We start from the raw sequence: 17,565 nt of genomic DNA, 5'->3' as shown, positions 1-17,565 counted from the left end.
GGGGGAGAGGATCCTGCTTCTCAGTAGCATGAAGGAATATCTTCCAAAAAAGAATTGCAACAGTGCAGGAATTGCTCCTGCATGCTGCGTTTTGTAGCTCCGATCACTGGAACAGAGAAATTACTTCTGATAATCTGGTCAGACAAAAGCCATAAATGTTGAATGTTTAGTCCCCCTGCCAGTTTCCCTACGAGCAGTTGTTGCCGCTTCCCCAGGTGACTCGCAAGGGTTCGCTCCTCCTTTAATGAGATTTGACATGCCATCTCTTACCTGCCAGCCATCACCTCCCCTTTCTGGGGGCAGGGAGCTCAGCACTGTTACATAACGGTTACCTGGAGCATCACACGTGTTCCCAAACCAGGAATGCAGCCTCCGAACTACAGTCGGGAGATGAATTTCTGTAATATTGCGGATCTGGTGTAAATGGCTGGGAAGAAACTTTCACAGAGCACTGTTTTCTGGTGTTCAAATGTTTCCCTTCTGTGTTTCACAGTAATTCCTTTCCCACTTATTTAAGAAAGGCATGTAATATGTTTAACCCTCCCCCTAGTAATGTGTCAGCAATGAAATGAAGCATATCATATCTCTAGGTTAAATATGCTGCCTTCTTGCTTTTATTTCCCCTTCTCTCTCAAATCCTCTGTGACATGGCTAAGACAGTGTGTAGTGTAACCTCAGACCCCATTAGGGAGTGGGGCTCGGCATCCTCTGAGCTCTGGTGCTTTGCAAACTCCTTCTGAGACCAGCAAGATCTTTTTTTTTTTTTGGTTGGTTGGGTTTTTTTGTTTACACCAGCAGATACTAGTCCCTCTATCACTTACCTGGAGTGTAAAGAAATTAATTAGCTGTTAGGCAGGAGTGTAGTGGGGCACACAGCTGCTTCGATTCCCGGTGTTCCTTAATTGTCTGACCTGCCAGTCTGCCTGTCTCTTTCTCACACACAGGAGCAGTACAGGCAAGGAAGATGGGCCTGTTGGTGTCAACCCCCATCCCAGTTGTTGAAGGTTTTAATTAGCAGGGGTGTGAATGAGGAACAGCAAACCGAGATGCCTCTTGTGCTGCACATCTGTCTCCGGTCCTCATTCTTTTCTTTTCTCCTTTTCACTGCAGGAGCTGGAGTGGCCGTAGGGCACAGCACTCTGGGTAGCCAGCCATGATCGCCACTGGAGGCCTCCTGAGGATCTCTGCTAGGAAACAGGACCCCTTGCGACCCCAAAGCCAAGTCCCCAAACGCAAACGCAAGGCCAAAAAGAAGCGCAAGAACGATGTGGTGGTGGTGAAAGGCAAGCTCAAGCTGTGCTCCCTCTCGGGGCTGATCGCCCTGTGTGGCATCCTGGTACTGCTGGTGGGCATCGCCTTGGCCGTGGTGGGCTACTGGCCAAAGCCCAGCCAGGTGTACAGAGAAGGCAGCTTCAGCGGGGGCCGACACCTGGCACCACAGGGTGGCAACCCCAAGAACCGCTCCCGGAGCCAGGAAGGGGCACATGCAGGGATCCATCCAGAGTCACCCCCCAGAGCCAACTCCTCCACCACTGCTACCACCCAGGGGTCTCCGCAGTCCCCCCCCACCTCCTCATCCCCCCAGGCCTCGGTGGGATTCCTTTTCCATCTTTTCTCAAGCTACTTGCATTCAGATAAGCTGAAGGTGCTGGGCCCCCTCATCATGGGTATCGGCATCTTCCTCTTCATCTGCGCCAATGCGGTATTGCACGAGAACCGTGACAAGAAGACCAAGATCATCAACCTGCGTGACCTCTACTCCACCGTCATCGATGCCCACAGCCTGCGGGCCAAGGATGGAGGCACCCCGGCCTCAGCCCCTCTCAACGGCTTTATCAACTACGTGCAGCCCCGGGGCCTAGAGCTAAAGCCTGGTGGTGAAGGCCTTGGTGCTGTGGCCATGCTGGCCAAGAGCTCCTGGCCACCAGGACTGGGTGTCTCCCTTTCCCCACCGGACCTGGCATCCTCACTGCGGCGTTCCTCCTTCTGCACCGCACCGCAGCCACCCAGCCTGGCCGAGGCTGTGTACAGCATCTACCGGGAGCGCGCTGCCCTTGCTGGCCGCACCATCGTCAGCCCTCCATGCAGTCCCCCGGAGAGCTGGGGCCAGCACAGCACAGCCAGCTCCATCGTTGGCTCTTCACTGAGTGCTTTCACCCTCCTGCCCTTGGCACCAAACAGCGGCAGGGGAGGCTGGCGGAGGCCTCCTGGTGAGCGGGGAGCCCGGGAGATCCCACGGGGGGAGTTTGAACTCAGCCTGACCGACCTCAGCAGCACCCGCCTCGAGGGAGGCTATGGGACACGGAGGCACAAGCTGGTTCTCAGGCGGCAGAGCACTAGCTGCTTGCCTGATGCCAGGTGTCCCCTTTTCCCTGAGCCACCTCGGTCCCCAGCCGTCAGCAGGGGCCCAGACTCCAGCCTCTTGGTAAAGGCATCTTCTAGCTACTCCAAATCTCTGGATCTGGGGGATTCACCCCCCTCAACCCCTCCTGCTATTGCCAGGATGGACTCCCAGAGCTCCCAGTCTGAGCCTTCCAGCAGCAATAAGGGCTACAGCCACCTGGAGGAGGCAGGCACCTCCTTGGAGTCAGTTGCCAACACCCCAGCCAGTAAAATCCGGGACTGTGAGGAGGAACCAGTTGAGAAGACGGACCCCCTCAAGGCTACCAGCAAGGAACAAAGAGGGGAGGAAACCCAGAAAACTCAAAGACAGTACACGAATAAAGAGAAACTCTTTATGATTTCTAGGTCACACGCTGCATTAGGGCTGGAGGATGGGGACCTGGAGAGTACTGGCATCTAAACAAAACAGAGAAGGCACAAGGACACCTTGCAAGGCCTCCACACCTTTCCCCTTCTCCATCTCCTTGTGGACTTAGGAAACCGATCAATATCCAAAGAGCTGCAGTATGTTACCCTTGAAAATTGAATTCACTAAATCCTGTAGATGACTTCAGGAAGAAAAAGAAAATCCTTTCTGTCCGATCGTGATTGTATGTTCCATGCAAGCCAAATTGTATTAAATATCCACAGTCCAGCAAGTTCTTTGGATCATAGTAATACAATTTTGGACAGTATAACTGTGCACTTTACTGTTTTGATTTCCAAGTGCCCCTTCTTCTCCTCTGATTTCTTTCTTGCTGATTTGCCACTAACTGCTTGAAAACTGCAGGCACCTTTTTAAGCTCGCAAGCAACGTGGTCTTCAGATCAAGAAAGCCGAGCTCTCTCTTTGTTTTGGTTCAATCACTATAAAGTTTGCAAGGCCTTAAGGATGACGTACCTTGACAAAGAATGAGTTTGTTTAAATTCTGGGAAAAAAAAAAAAAGACACTTTAGAAGAGACTGGAGCAGAACAGAGCTCTGATGACTTAGGTAAAACCATTACACTCCTGAATCCAAAATACCTACTACTACGTGATATTTTATTAAGTATTATTACACATGTATTGACTAATAGCATTAAAAGATTTTTTTTTTTTTTAAATAATAAAACATTTACAAACAAACCCGCCACTCACGAAAGTCCTTTATTTTGGTAAGTAACTGCAGATATCCGAAACCTTTGTCTTTATACTGTGAAAGATTATAAAGATGCTTTGAGGCTAAAGGTTTGCTTATGCTTTTAAGTGGGTACTAATCACTTGGGAGTAATTTTAAAATAAATACTAGTTCATTTTTGAGAAATTGTGCTTTAATTCAATCAACATATTGTATCTCTGTTTCTAACAGCGATATGTGACTGCCAAGGAAATGTGAGATTTTGACATGCTAAGGGAAAAAAAAAATTAAAGGTGTGACCTTCTATTAAAATTAGATTTTTTTTTTTTTGTTAACACATTAATCTCGAACTGCAGCATATTCCTTCTGGATTTTTCACTCCCCTTCTGTGACACACTTCTGCTTGAAACCTTTCTGCCACTACGGTTCCTATTCATGAATGCCTGTGCATAAGATTAATTTTAAAACATAATGATAGCCCTGTCAGTCTCGTAGCAGTTGGGGCTATTGTAGTCCGCAGGAATTTCTCACTCACTTTGGTGTAGTAAGGATTTCTTCCTGCGTCAGAAAAGCATCAGGTTTCCTGAAGGCTGGAGGATGCCTTGTCCATAGGCAGATTTTTGGTAAATTGATGAGCTATTTAATTTTTGGAGCTGCAGCACAGCAGCATTATGTGCTCAGAAGATTTTGTCAGTACTTCAGATTTTAAACGTGGATGTGTCATTTCACTACTACATGACGAGAATTCGTCATTAAACAAATAGAATGTGTAGGCAGGCGAGAGCCTTTCTGTTGCAACTACATTCTTTCTTATGGTTTTCATGTTTTAAAGTGGTTAGTTACATATTTACTTTCTTCACAAGACATTGCAAAGTCAAATATAGCTATGACTAAATACAACTGCATTTAGTAATCTAGCCAAATCCTTTATTAAATAAGGCTGATATAAAAGAAAAGGAGGCAAAAAACCCCAATTTGTAATGTCAGAGTCTTGAAACTGGAGAATTAGAAAGTGCTTGTTCTCTCGAGCAATGGAGACATCCAGGTGTCAATATCTTTCCTCCTGTCAGTGGCAACCGGTGCATTGTCAATGTGAACATCGGTGCGGCATTTTTTTTGCTACCAGGCCACTAACGCTCAGCTGGCAAAAACACGTAAAACGGCATGGGCTGGATTAGGTGCCACATGAAGTGGCCGTGATTCTGCTCCCTGTCCTGTGACTTCCAGCAAGATCTAAAAGATGCGTCTGAGCAGCCTTACCTGGTGCTGGTGGAGATGCAGTTATTAACACAGCTGAAGACACCCTGTTTGTGATTTTCCAAGCGAAAGCCCTTTGTGGAGGTGCAAGAGAAGAGGTGAGTCATGGGTGTTACTTAACGGGACATGGGGTCCACATGATGATGCAGCGGGGGTGGTTTTAATCTGAAAGGGCGAAACAAATGCTCTTTACTATATTCTTAGTAAATATTTTTTTAGTCATCCGATTCTATGGTGTGCTCTGAAAAACAAACAACTTTTTAAAAGCCTCTGGGTACTCCTTAGACTGATTTAAAGTAAAGCAGCCCAGTAATTCTGGTAATTAATTTAATGCAAAGCTTTCAGTATAGCAAAATTACAACAGAGTTTGGGTATAATAAGTAAAGTTATAGCTTTTTTCTCTGTTGCCAAAAAAGATGTGAAACGTGAACTTTCATCAGTCAAGCTGGATATTCTATAATAGCAGCTAGAAGTGATTTGTAACATAAAGATTAATCAGCAAACTGTCTCTTTCTATTTGCAAGTTATCCAAAAATACCTAATTATTTTTGCAGATTTATTAATTAAAACTATTTGCTGAGCAACTCAAGGTGGTGGTGGAGTTGGAGTCAGAAATTTTTCTTTAAAATTCAAGATGGGCAAGTTAGTTTAACACGCCAGCGTTGGGAAACAGCTGAGAAATTCCACCCCTGGGCACCAGCCCTGACTGCTGTGAGCGCTGTTAGCCTTGGAGAGAAGCACAGTGGCTGGCACAGAGACAAGCCTTTCCTGGTGATATCAGCAGGTGATGGGAGTGATGGGGTTTGTGCCTTGACCTGTTCTTGAGTCTCTCCCAGCTGGCCCTGACTGCTTCTCAGGACTGCCAGGCTGCCTGCTGGCCATCGTTTGCGCATCCTCTCACATGTTTAGGCATTTTTCTCCAATCCAGTCTTCTCCTTTTAACCTTAATCTCCAGTGTCTGCTACCACCAAGTGCTTCCTCCACAGTCCTTGTCAGGAGCCTGTCAAGTAGCTGCCTCTACTTACCAGTATCCGCCTGCCTGCGTGTGCTCCCACACAAAACATTTATTAAAAAGGAATCATTCATCCCCTATTTAAAAAGTGATATCCCTGAAGTTGCGTTAAGCTAGAATACCCAGGCATAGCTTTTTGCTATGGAAAAATGAAGTTTTGGTCCAGAAATATGTGTTTTGGTTTGGTTTTTTAGCACAGAAGAAGTGCTACGATATCTATATGAAATTTCTCGAAGAAAAGTTAATTTCTGCCTGAACCCCCAGAATATTCCCAGGTTGCATCTGTTCATTACGAGGATAGATGCTGCTTGGACCGGGGCATAGGCAAATGTCCCAATCGTATTTCAGTCGTGCCTCTGTTCATTACAAAATCCTCAGGACTCTGGAGAAGCTGCTGACATGACCGGCTGTAACGCAGTTCTGGCTCGGGTTTCACTGGATAGCAAAGAATTTAAAATCCTTGTGTTAACCTGGCTTACTTGGCTGAACTGATTTACTGAACTCCCTAACTGTTGACATACAAGCTGATCTACTACAAAAGCCTATAGCCCAGATTTATTACCCTGTATTGTTTAGATACATTTTGAACAGCCTTTTCAAGGACTGATGTTGTTCAACAGAGAGTAATAGTGCACGTAGAAGCATCGAATTAGGTAATTGTTAACAGAGTTGTAAGTCTGCGATCTGAGATAGAGTATAGATTTCCCCGACAGCCAGAGCGGTTTACACAGAAGTAGCAACATGACTTCAATTAAACAGTAATTCTTATTAAAAGTAATGGAGATAGCAAGATGATAAAGCTTATTGGATTTCAGTAAGAGGAATAGCCTTTGATAACACATAACAGTTTTTCGTTCTAAACAAGAATGTTCATGTAGATGCAATAAAACAGGACTGTATTTATAGCGAGATACGGGAATTACTACTGATTTAAGTAGATTGTCAATTAACATTTTGCCTTATTAACATATTTATGTCCCTCAAATTTCTCTCTGCATGTGAAAAGAGGAAAAGAGAGAGAGGGAAAGAAAGCAACAGCCAACTTCTGGCCATACCCTAGCCAGAAATCAGACCTTGCTACACAAACCCCACACAAAATATAAGTGCTCAGTGGTAGATGATGATTAAAACCTTAATGAAAGTATATATTTTTCTGGCCTTTTTTTTAATTCTAGAGCACATACATCCAACTTTCCTCAGAAAAAAAAGGCTTTCTCTATCACCTCTCCAAGACTGCCAACAGCAATAATGCAATGCTTTATCCAGGCTGCTTAATTACTATTTTTTTCTTGTAGGCCCACAAACAGCGAACAAGGTGCACAGCATGTGCAGGCACAATCTGAGAGGATAAATGGGGTCTCAGAGCCACAGGAAAAAATTTTCAATGGAAGAGTATACTGTTACCTGTTTTATTTCAGAAGCCAGGCTTTCCATTTACTGCTTTTAAAACCTCCAAGGCAGAAAGGTCTAAGCAAGTGCACTAAAAAGTATCTTCTACTGTTCATCTTTCACTGTAAGTGTGGAGATAGGAGAAAGACCCTGCAGGTCCATCAGTGGCAAGTCCATCACAGATCACATGAAACACCATCAAAATTGTGAGGGGGGGAACTAGGCTATAGAAAGGACCGGACTGGATCACAGGATAGTTCAGGAACTGGGGGAGAACAACCTGTGTTTATCCACTGGTTAGTCATCTACATTTTATTTAGAGCTAGTGAAGCCACAGTACTGATTTAAAGTTTTTCTCTCCATTGTTATTCTTTAAAAATTATGTTTCAATGACACAGAAAGCTTGTTTAGTGAAAGTATCCAAGAAATGCAAACTAAACAAGGGTCAAAATCACTGTTAAAACCTCAGACCATGAGGTTTTCTTTCGCCCTCCTCTGCACAAAGGAGTTTCAGTCTAAAATTTTGACTATTACTTTTTTCCTTTCCCCCCATGACAAGTTTGGTTCTGGTGAGGGCATGGAACTGATACTCAGACCAGAAGGTAGAAATGGGGAGAGATTGTTTGGCTTTAGAGAAGCAGCCTGTTCCACGCTAAGCTTGACAGCTAAAGTTAAAAATGGCAAGTAAAAAGTGAATGTTCGCTGTTAAAGTGATTAATGTTTTGGTTTTTTTGGGGTTTTGGTTTTTTTTTTTTCAGAAAGGTTTAAATGAACTCCAACTTTGAAGAAAACATAACCCACAAGGCCAAGGTATAGTTATTGCCAAACAGTTGGAAAAACCATCACAATATTTACTGAAATATCTATATTGAGATTAATCATGTGGGGTTGTTTTTAATTTATTTTCTGTGAACTGTAAAAGATAAAACATTGCAATACCCACCATCACATAAGATAAAACAGTGCAATACCATGGCATAACCCAGGATTGCTCTTTGTTCATCACTGCTTGTAAAATTTGTCAGTCTGCTGACACATCCTCCCCGAGCTGTCTGGGAACAGGCTGAGGCCACTCCATACAGCTCCCACTTTGTTGCCATAAACTAAATCAGCCATTTGTAAAGGAGCAGGACTTGATGCCGTGACCATCGGTCCTGGTAAGAGTGCGAGCTGACAATGACGCTACGAACAGAGGTGGCTCAGTACGGGGTGCAACGCAGTTCCCTTCACACCTCGGAACAGTGTGAACGCCTGTGGTAGGGTCTCACAAAAACTCCCTGCAAAGGCCTGGGAAACAAGCATTTTTTGAGGTCTGCCGCACAAATGTCACCAGAGGCAGCTCCATCAGGATAAATCCCCAATGAGCTCATACGATACTTCTGCAACACCGTAAAACAGCCTTCCTCCCCCATTCCTGAAATGTGTTTTAGGTCTCTCCAAGGGGCACAGCAAGTTTTTACTTCACTGACCTTACAACCAAAATTCATTTTGAAGAAACACGGTTTGGCCTCTGACCCTTACAGAAACTATTATTCAAAATGCTTATAAAGTCCTTATTAAAATAGCATCAGATGACCTCACAGTCATATATTAATGTATTTCTCTCTAACATGCCCTGGGTACAGAGCGTGACCATCTTCCTCCATAAAAACAAGGCACAGAGATACAGCCACAGGCAAAGTGTGCATGGATGGGGTTTTTCTTTTTCTTTTCTTTTTTTTTTTAAAGGGAGAAGAATATAGGCACCTGTATGCAGTGACAATTTCAAACCACACAGGTGGCCCACTGTGGACCAGAGCCTTGAACGCTCATCCTCCAACGGAAGATCCATCCCTCGTCTTTAACAGAGCCTCTTTCTGCATGCAAGACACCAAAGTGTTAGTCTATTTCCCTGTCTTTCAGACTCAGGGCACACAATATTACAGGAAAGAATTTAGCAAAAGCGTAAGACTTCCCAAAGACCTCGCTGCAGAATGTTTCAGGACACAAGCGATATCAGGCAGCTGATGCCATTTTGTTTCAACCACGGAATGTAAAATGCAAACAGGTAACGTCTGACACTGCTTATCAGTTTACTGTGGTAACACAGCATAAGGTGATGATAGTAGCAGTTCTTTGGGTTTTGGAAACAAATCTGTCTGCTGTCGCTTCTAACTTAATTAACACTACAGGCTGCCTTGGTGCTTGAAAATGCAAACAGGACAGTTCTTGTCCTTGTGTCTGTCTTTGCAACATGTACAGCATGTGGAGCAGCAGCACTGAAACAAGGACAGGTACTAGGGCTATGTCTCTCACTATCAGATCAGAGACTAATTCAAGCAAGCTGTGGAAGGAACTTGTTTCTTTTAGACCCTTAAACTAGAGGTTTGGTGCATTTTCTCCTTAATGAAGCACTTGTGCTTTTTAAGGAACCATTTGGGACTAACATGCAGGAAAGGTGAGGATGCCTTCCTAGCAGTGTTCTTTGCAAGGATCTACTTCCTCTCCTCTGGCACACAGTGAGAAAAACCTGAATAAAAGCTGTAGCACAGTTCTAGGATCGATGAGCTCCTAGTGCTGCAGCAGTGCTATGCCTCCTCAGCAGCCCTCTGACTAGTCCATGCTTGCCACTGACAGTCTGGGAGGAGAGGGAAAGGGGCACGTGATGACCTATGGAAGGTCAGCTGGTTCCAGCCATGACCAGTTTGGAAGTTAGCTGCCAGCATGGCACCTAACAAGCCCCAGGAGTTAAAGAAGCCAACAAGATAGCAGGTCACATCATCACAGGTGTCACCAAGAAAGCACTATTGAAGATGGCAGGCAAAGGAAACAAGTCACTGATGTTTCTATTGCTCATCCTTGCAGTTTTGGGTTGTCAAACGTGGACGAAGAGGAACCATGAAATATTTCAATTGCACCAGCAGCAGTTAGTAGCACTTGCCTGTTCCCATCTATAGCTGGCACTTACTTCATTGTAGCTCATTGGATGCTCCCTAAGAGCTCTGTGTGGCTCTGCTAGATCATCCTAACCAGATGGAGGCAGAGAAATAAAGGTTTCTCCTTCCCTCAAATGGGAGAACCTAGAGAAATGGCTAAAATAAACCGGTCCCTTCCCAGACATCTGTCCTCTCCCTGAGACGCTGGACCACTCCAGGGCCACCAAGACGGCAGCAGGCGTATCATCCTGGCTTGGCACACACGTCCACCCTGCACAGCTGCCTCTGCCTGATGAATCCAGGGGAACCAAGGGGCCCGAGGTCAAAGGAAGCTGACACATCCCAAGTAATTACATTTGTAAAGCAATATTAGGATAATGTTTACTATCTCTTTCATTTCACCAACAAATTGGTCCAGTCCTCTGCTCAAATAAACATTTTATGCTGCCTAATAATTCACCAGCAGGTTGAATTAATTCTCATAGAGGCAACAGATTTCTCAACAGCAATGATTTCCGGCAAGTTGTATTAAGTATGTATGCAAAATATTCTGCAGAATATCTTGTTGTAGTTTCCAGTTGTAAATAAATCTCACTGGAAATTTAGGCAAATATACTTTAGGTAACTCTGCCACCATAAAAAGGCTAAAATGAGTTTTTTCAGCAAAACTGATAAAGAAAGTGAACACAAATATTTTGTGGGTGGGAGACAAGAATCAAATTTAGATCAACAAATGTCCCTTTACTTAGAATTGCCATTTTGCAATTCAGTCTCTTGCTAGAAGTAGAATTTTCACCCCACTGGTGTTCAGAAATTCCCAGATACTTTCATAGCTCAAGATGTCAAAACATTAGGAAATTAAGGCAAGTTATTCAAATTATTTTAAGATGAGTTGTGGATTCCTATGAGCAGGTTGTCATGCTCATAAGTTGCAGAGGCAATAAAGATCACCCCTAGATAGCTTTAGATGTTCCTAAAACATTTTTCTTTAACCCAGAAAGAGAATACACATAGCAATATGGAGGATGGAAAAGGTTTTTGTCAGCAAGAGCTTCAAGTGGCCTGGGTGGCACTGGCAAGGAATATATCCATTTCAAACACACGCTGATAAATGTTCTATACTACAATGCCGGATTGCCTTATCTTTCTTGCTTTCTTTCCTACCACATGAGATGACAGATTATTTGTATTACACACACTAAATTAGAGCAATATCGAGTATGCAGCCTTCTCTTAAAAAATTTGTATTTGATGAATGTAGGGAGTATTTAGTCTTTAAGACTGAAATAGTAATTAATGCACTGGTTTTACCATCTTAAAATATAGAAGCATTAGCAGCTCTTGTTCTATCAAGAAGAGTCCTGAGAATTGCTGTTTCTCCTCTGTCAAGGGCTGCAACTTAATCAGCTTTTGTTTAAATGAATAATTTTGTTACAGTACAGAGTGTATGCAATTATATTACACATACTCGAATCTGCATACTGCAGCATCACGACATATATAAATCATGTTTATGCACAACTGAAATACATTACTTCTACATAGCCCAAAGAACTGAGCCAAATGCTGAAAACTGAAATTCTGGTGCAACACATGGAGTAGCATATGCATTCAGGGTAAAACAGGTGTCCTAGATGGAAAAGGTAATGAGGAAATAGCTGATCTCATCACAGCAGTGATTTAAGGGCATAAGCATGGTAATCAGAGCTTTTGAAATGGAGGGTTAGACTGAACCTGCTACATGTTACCCAAAAATCAAGGAAAAAAAGAGGAAAACCCAAGCAGTAACTCAAAGCAATGCCAAGGAGCCCACCCGCTGCAGCACCTCAAAAGGAGAGAGCAGCTCTCCCCACTGTATGTATGAAGAGCCACTTCATACATCAGGCACACAGGAAAGGACCCAAGTTAAGGCAGGAGAGATTCCCTTGTCAGGGAGATCCTTAGTGCTACGTCATCGCTTCTGGGCTCCGTGCCACTGTGGCTGGTGCATCCTTGTGTCCTGAGTGGATGTTGCCCATCCAGAGGCTGGCAGGGCACTTCCTACAGTCGCAGGCTGCAGCACAGCGGCTTCCCTTCAGTAAGGAGCCGGGATACTGGTGGCAGCAGCAGCCTCGACATCGCTCAGCTCACCCTGCAGCGGAGCCCAGCACCGTTGGGAAGGGGAACTTGGCAGAACCATGTGCTCCCTCCCCTTCCATCCGCGCTTCACACACCACAGTAATACTGGCTATTAACACTTACATGTCCAGGGTTGGAGCCAGCCTGAGAGAGGGCAGCCCTGTGACACCAAATCCTGCTGCTTCTCTGTATCATCTGCATAAATTAAAGACTACAGGGAGAACTTGTGTCCTTTCTGCCTGATCTTACACTGTCCTTTGTCTATGCTGGTTGTTTAAAGACTGCCCTGTGAGGCCCTGATGTGTGCTTACTGGTACATTTGCTGCAATCCCATTTTGTGCTGGCTCTGCTTCCCGCTTTCTGTAAGTCAGCTGTACACTTCCTCAGTTATTCTGGGGAGGATTACAGCAGCCCAGAGACTGTGATGGCTCAGTATCCCCCCTGCAACACGGGCGCTGTAAACCAGAGCCAAATGGCCTTACAAGCAGCAGACTAACAGCTGCCGAAGTGATGTAGCCCAGCGTTTTTACCAGCTCAAAGGGGTGATGTTGGGCATCCTGCCCTGCAGCAACAGGCTGAGTCACAAAAGCATCCTAAGGATAAAGTGAACATGGTGCAGCAAGCACTGTCCTTGCTGCAGGGTGTTAACCCCCCAGAAAAAGGGAACGAAGTTTTCCAGCTCGGAAACACAGTCAGATACAGAAGCATCATGGAAGAAGTAGAAGTGTGGGACCCCATGCCAAACTAGATAAATGGAGCAGCGAGAGAATAAACCAGGAGTAGCACAGAAAATAAACAGCAATGAGAAAAAGCAGTGTAAAAGGAAGGTCTAGTGATGGGGCAACAAAGCAACTTTGCAGATCTGAGGCTTTGAGAGGCCTGGCCTAGTGGAAGGGGCCCCTGCCCCTGGCAGGGGAGTTGGAACTAGATGGTCTTTAATGTCCCTTCCAACTCAAATCATTCTATGAATCTACAAAGATGTGCTCTTAACAATGGGAAAAGGAAATTACTTTCAGTTTTTGAGAGGCAGGTTTAACTACGTAAGTTTTTCTTCTGGGAATAAAGGAGCTAGGCAGACCTGATTTTAAGCACCACCTTCATATGCACTACGACCTGGTTTCTATGCATAAAAATATTGGTCAGCTAAGAAATGGCTCTCACTTCCTGCTCTTAAAAATGCGGAATGGTGCCACTGCAAGTCCTGCAGCCAACAGGATGGGTAGCAGCATGGGGGTGGTGTGTGGGACAAGTCAAGAGAGAGGGTGTGTAGGCATACCAAGGAATAGAAGCTTAGCTCTTGCCCTCAGTGAATACCATGACATGGAGAGGAGAGGCAAAAAAGAAAACAAATACCACCATGAGTTTACTTTGTCCTATTGCAACAGACCCTGCTAAGAAGTTTGTCCCTATCTTTCTTAATTTGGGCTTGTAAGTGCCAAAAGGCTGCAATGACCTGCTGGCCACACTTCTCTGGATACAGCCCAGTTGAGCTGCCAGCACACATTGCCAGGGCACACTCAGCTTTTCACCCACTAGTATCCTGAAGTCCTTCTGAGCCAGACTGCACTCAATCCCTTTATCCCCCAGCCTGTAGAGATACCAGGGGTTGTCCCAACCCAGATACAAGACTCCTCACTTGTCATTGTTGAACCTCATAATGTTCACCCAGGCCCACCCCTCAAGCCTCTCCAGGTCCTTCTGGATGTCATCCCATCCCTCAAGCACGTCAACCACACATCTCCCTGATGCATTTACTTGGTAAATGTGTCACTATTTTATGCTTATTCAACTTTAGTTTTCTCTTATTCATCAGCATAAAAGTTGAATGAGGCACCTACCAGCAGATGATAAATGCTGGATTTCTGGTAGAGGTACATAAACTACTATTACATATAGTTGATTGTCTCTCTTTTTTACATTAGACACTAAAGGCTGAAAGCCTGGCAAACAGCCAGACAGCAATTTGCTGGGGTTTTCATTTTAAAGACAGAATTACTTAAGTAGTATGTCCAATTTAAAAACAAGATTTGTTTTTCCACCTGTGATCCAAGTACTGATATTTAAAATAAGAAGTGTTAGGTTCCCACATCTTGAAACTTTGTGGGGAAAAAAAAAAACCAAACCCCAGTTCTTTCTGAAAGCAGTTTTCAGCTGATCTTAAAATACATTTTTTTAAATTTTAAGATTAAAAATCAATCTCCAGAATGGAAAAGAACACACCCTGGGTAAACATTCAATACCTAAAATATCCTTTTTAGAAAGTACTTAATTTCTCTCCCATGAGTGTGAAAAGTATGCTCTGACCTAAATATATAGGCTTTTTAGAGTTTCTTTATGAGACTCACTCCATGTTTCTGCTTTACAGGTCAGTAGCAAAAACCCATGTCAGGAAAGCCAGCTTGAGAGGTGTTAAGCTTATACAGTGCCTGGATTTAAGCCCATCTGGGAATAGTTTTGAGAAAGAAACTGTACAATACAATTACACTAAGTTGTTTAGGATTCATGGTCCCTCAGCTGTATCTTTCTGGCTCCAACTCGGGCTGCCACTCCCACAAAGGGAATATTTACCAGAGTTTAAATATTACTTTTTGAGTGGGATTACTTATCAAACACTGACTTCCAGTTCTGCATCTGCTTTTAGGTTCATGACAATACAATGAGAGAGAAATTGAGTCCTTTCTAACAGAGTTTTGATGTGATGCTCCCCATCAACACTCCAGAATATCATAAGCAAGCCACTCTCTTGGCTAAGCATCTGCAGCCCTTCAGATGGAGCTCAGGGTGACAATGCAAGAGTGTGGGAGGAAGAAACTACTTTAAGGACAAGTAGGAGATTTGTCTCATGGAATTTTTTTTTTTTTAAGAGGTTATGAGGAACAAGAGCAAGTTTTGATAAGTGTTTTGAATTGAGTAATTATTCCCTTCTACCTGCACATAGAGAAATAATATAGGGCTTTTCTGCCTTGGTAGTATCCCATACAGTAAACTGTGGCTCATGACAGCAGAAGACATATGGAAGAGAAATGTCCCAATAAGATAAAATGGCTGCTACACTCCTAAAACTGTCTGCTCCTAGTTGAAGAATTTCAGTCATTGAGGCATTTAAGGTAACTACAGCCAGATGATTGCAGTGCTCCAAGATGAAGACTCCACCTTTTTGATGGCTCTACTGTGCCAACAAAGAGGCTGTCACTTTCTTGAGCTGAAGCACAGGTAAACAAGGGGAGTTATCTGCTCTTCTGCATATGTAGGAAGTACAGGACAATGGGAAAGGAAAGCCATCTGGACTAGCCAATATAATCTTTATTTATTTTCACTTGACCCACAGATACAAGGCTCTTGATCAGTTACATTTAACTTCCCAAAAACATAATGCCCAAAAGCAAGAACTGCCTCAGCTGTCCATATAGCAAAAGCCCATCTGATGTTTATTGCCTCTCAGCAACCTGTAACAGGGTATTCAGGATAAAGTAGTTACAAAATCCTCCTTCCTTTGGTTTTTGCATCCTCTTTATTAGATTAACTAGTTTAACAAACATACATTTAAACCATCCAAGAAGCAGGGATATGCTGTTGAAGCCTCCTCTCAATTTAATTGGAAAACAATCCTCATTGAAGTGCAATTCAGCATTTCCAAAAGGGAAGAAAAATAATTCACAACCAGTGGTTAATATTTAATGCAAGTTCTTTCCTACCACAACATTGTACCATTGTTTCAATAACTCAGGTTACATTAAAATAAACTCAAATTAGAAGGAATTTGCAGATTGCATTTATCTTCTACATAAACTACTAGTGCTTATAAAGCAAATTACTGAAAGGGAAAAAAAAAACACCCAGGCAAGTTGGAGACCACAAAGGGAAGAAACAAAAGTCAGAAAAAGAACAATAAGTGCAGGGATCAGAGAATGAATCAAACTCACTTCTGGGTGTAGATTTCAATTTCTCTTCAGTATTTACAAAGAACAATTAATCTGCTTCAGCAGTGTGAAATTTTCATTTCAGAACTGTTTCCCACTTGCTCTACTCATACCAGAAGGGTATAATAATCACATATATTTCAATTCATTTGAATAAAAAACACCAAGGAACAAAAACATGGATCCCATGGCTAAAGCAGAGCAATAACAAAATTCAAGACTTATTTTATATTCTCCATTGTAAGATTGAAAATATGCTGTTATGATTTGATTATAGAAGCATATTTTGACTTGGTTGTCATTAGGTGCTACAGAGCCAAATACTGTATTTTGTAGATACTAGGGTTTAAGCACTATTCTAAACTGTCAAGATTAATCACCATGATACAACTTAAGTATTTATTTTAACTTCATGTACCAAAATAAGTGTACTATACTCCCAAGATAAGTGAAATTAATTACCCTACAATCATCACAATAACCCTAAAACAGAATTAAACTTAAATTGGAACCTGTACACATTAAAAACCCAAACATTTATGAGCACAGGTTCACCACGCATTTGCTACACTCCAGTGCCATCTGTCTATAAAAAGATAATTAACATTTTCAATAAGAAGAAATACAACTGCTTGTAAAGTGTACTTGGTCCTAGGCCATTGAATCCACTCAAATTCCTAAGATTAATGACACTGCTGATGCTTTTCTGAATTAAGTAGCCATTAAGAAACATTGTTTCTTGAGAGTAAACTTTGAGCAAACTTTTCTGGAGAACAAATTCATCCAGAATGTGCTGACACAGCACTGCCTTATGGAAGTCTCCCTGACTATTCCCCCAAATTAACCTCCAAAATCGTCCCTCTAGCACTGAGCAATTTAGCTGCATTTTGAAGACCCCGGAGCAGCTGGGAATAGCTACTCCCCGATTTGCTTCCCGCAGACCATCCGGGACAGCCTTTTCCAAGTCCCCAGCCTCCAGCGGAGGGAGAGGGAAGCAGACGCTCAGCCCAGCGCTGCAGCACGAGGGGCTGACACGGACCCAGGTGCGATCAGAACGCAGGTTCCCCACGTGCAGAGCCTTTGCCTTCCCCCACTGCACAGCATCTGGGTTTGTGTGCCCCAGGAAAAGGGCACAAATCCCGATTATTTGGGGTTTCTGAAGTCTGCTGACAAGCTGAAGAGGTTTAAGACAGCCTGATGTGAATTTAACTGAGCACATCCCGGCCCCTCTGCCCAAGGGTGCATTCCCACGCACCGTGTCGGGAAGCGAAACGCCGCCTGTTCAGCGCCACTACTTTTCTTGGGAAGCGAGTTGATCACGTGCTTTTTTGCAACGCGCACAATTTCCCAAGGAAGGATGGAGCTTTTAAAAGTCTAAATACGGCTGTCGAAGGAGAAACGAGAGCAAAGGGAAGCAGGACGCCCGCCCCCCCCGCCAAGGGCCCGGTTTGTGT

The 17,565-nt window shown here is 43.7% G+C and overlaps 1 protein-coding gene across 1 annotated transcript; it reads left to right on the top strand.

Moving 5' to 3' along the window:
- Positions 1–1,153: 1,153 nt before the first annotated feature.
- On the top strand, positions 1,154–3,508 carry TMEM200C (transmembrane protein 200C). The gene has a single exon (XM_010158015.1). It carries the CDS (start codon positions 1,154–1,156, stop codon positions 2,801–2,803), a length of 1,650 nt encoding a protein of 549 aa, XP_010156317.1. The 3' UTR covers positions 2,804–3,508.
- Positions 3,509–17,565: the final 14,057 nt, after the last annotated feature.

This window comes from Eurypyga helias, unplaced genomic scaffold (assembly GCF_000690775.1).
Source record: "Eurypyga helias isolate BGI_N326 unplaced genomic scaffold, ASM69077v1 scaffold22348, whole genome shotgun sequence".
Classification (NCBI taxonomy): Eukaryota; Metazoa; Chordata; class Aves; order Eurypygiformes; family Eurypygidae; genus Eurypyga; species Eurypyga helias.
Note: the sequence above shows the minus strand (reverse complement) of the source record. Positions and strands in the feature narration are given on the sequence as shown.

Excerpts from the sequence above, each read along its gene's own strand:
- TMEM200C (XM_010158015.1), top strand. The coding sequence starts at position 1,154 with ATGATCGCCACTGGAGGCCTCCTGAGGATCTCTGCTAGGAAACAGGAC.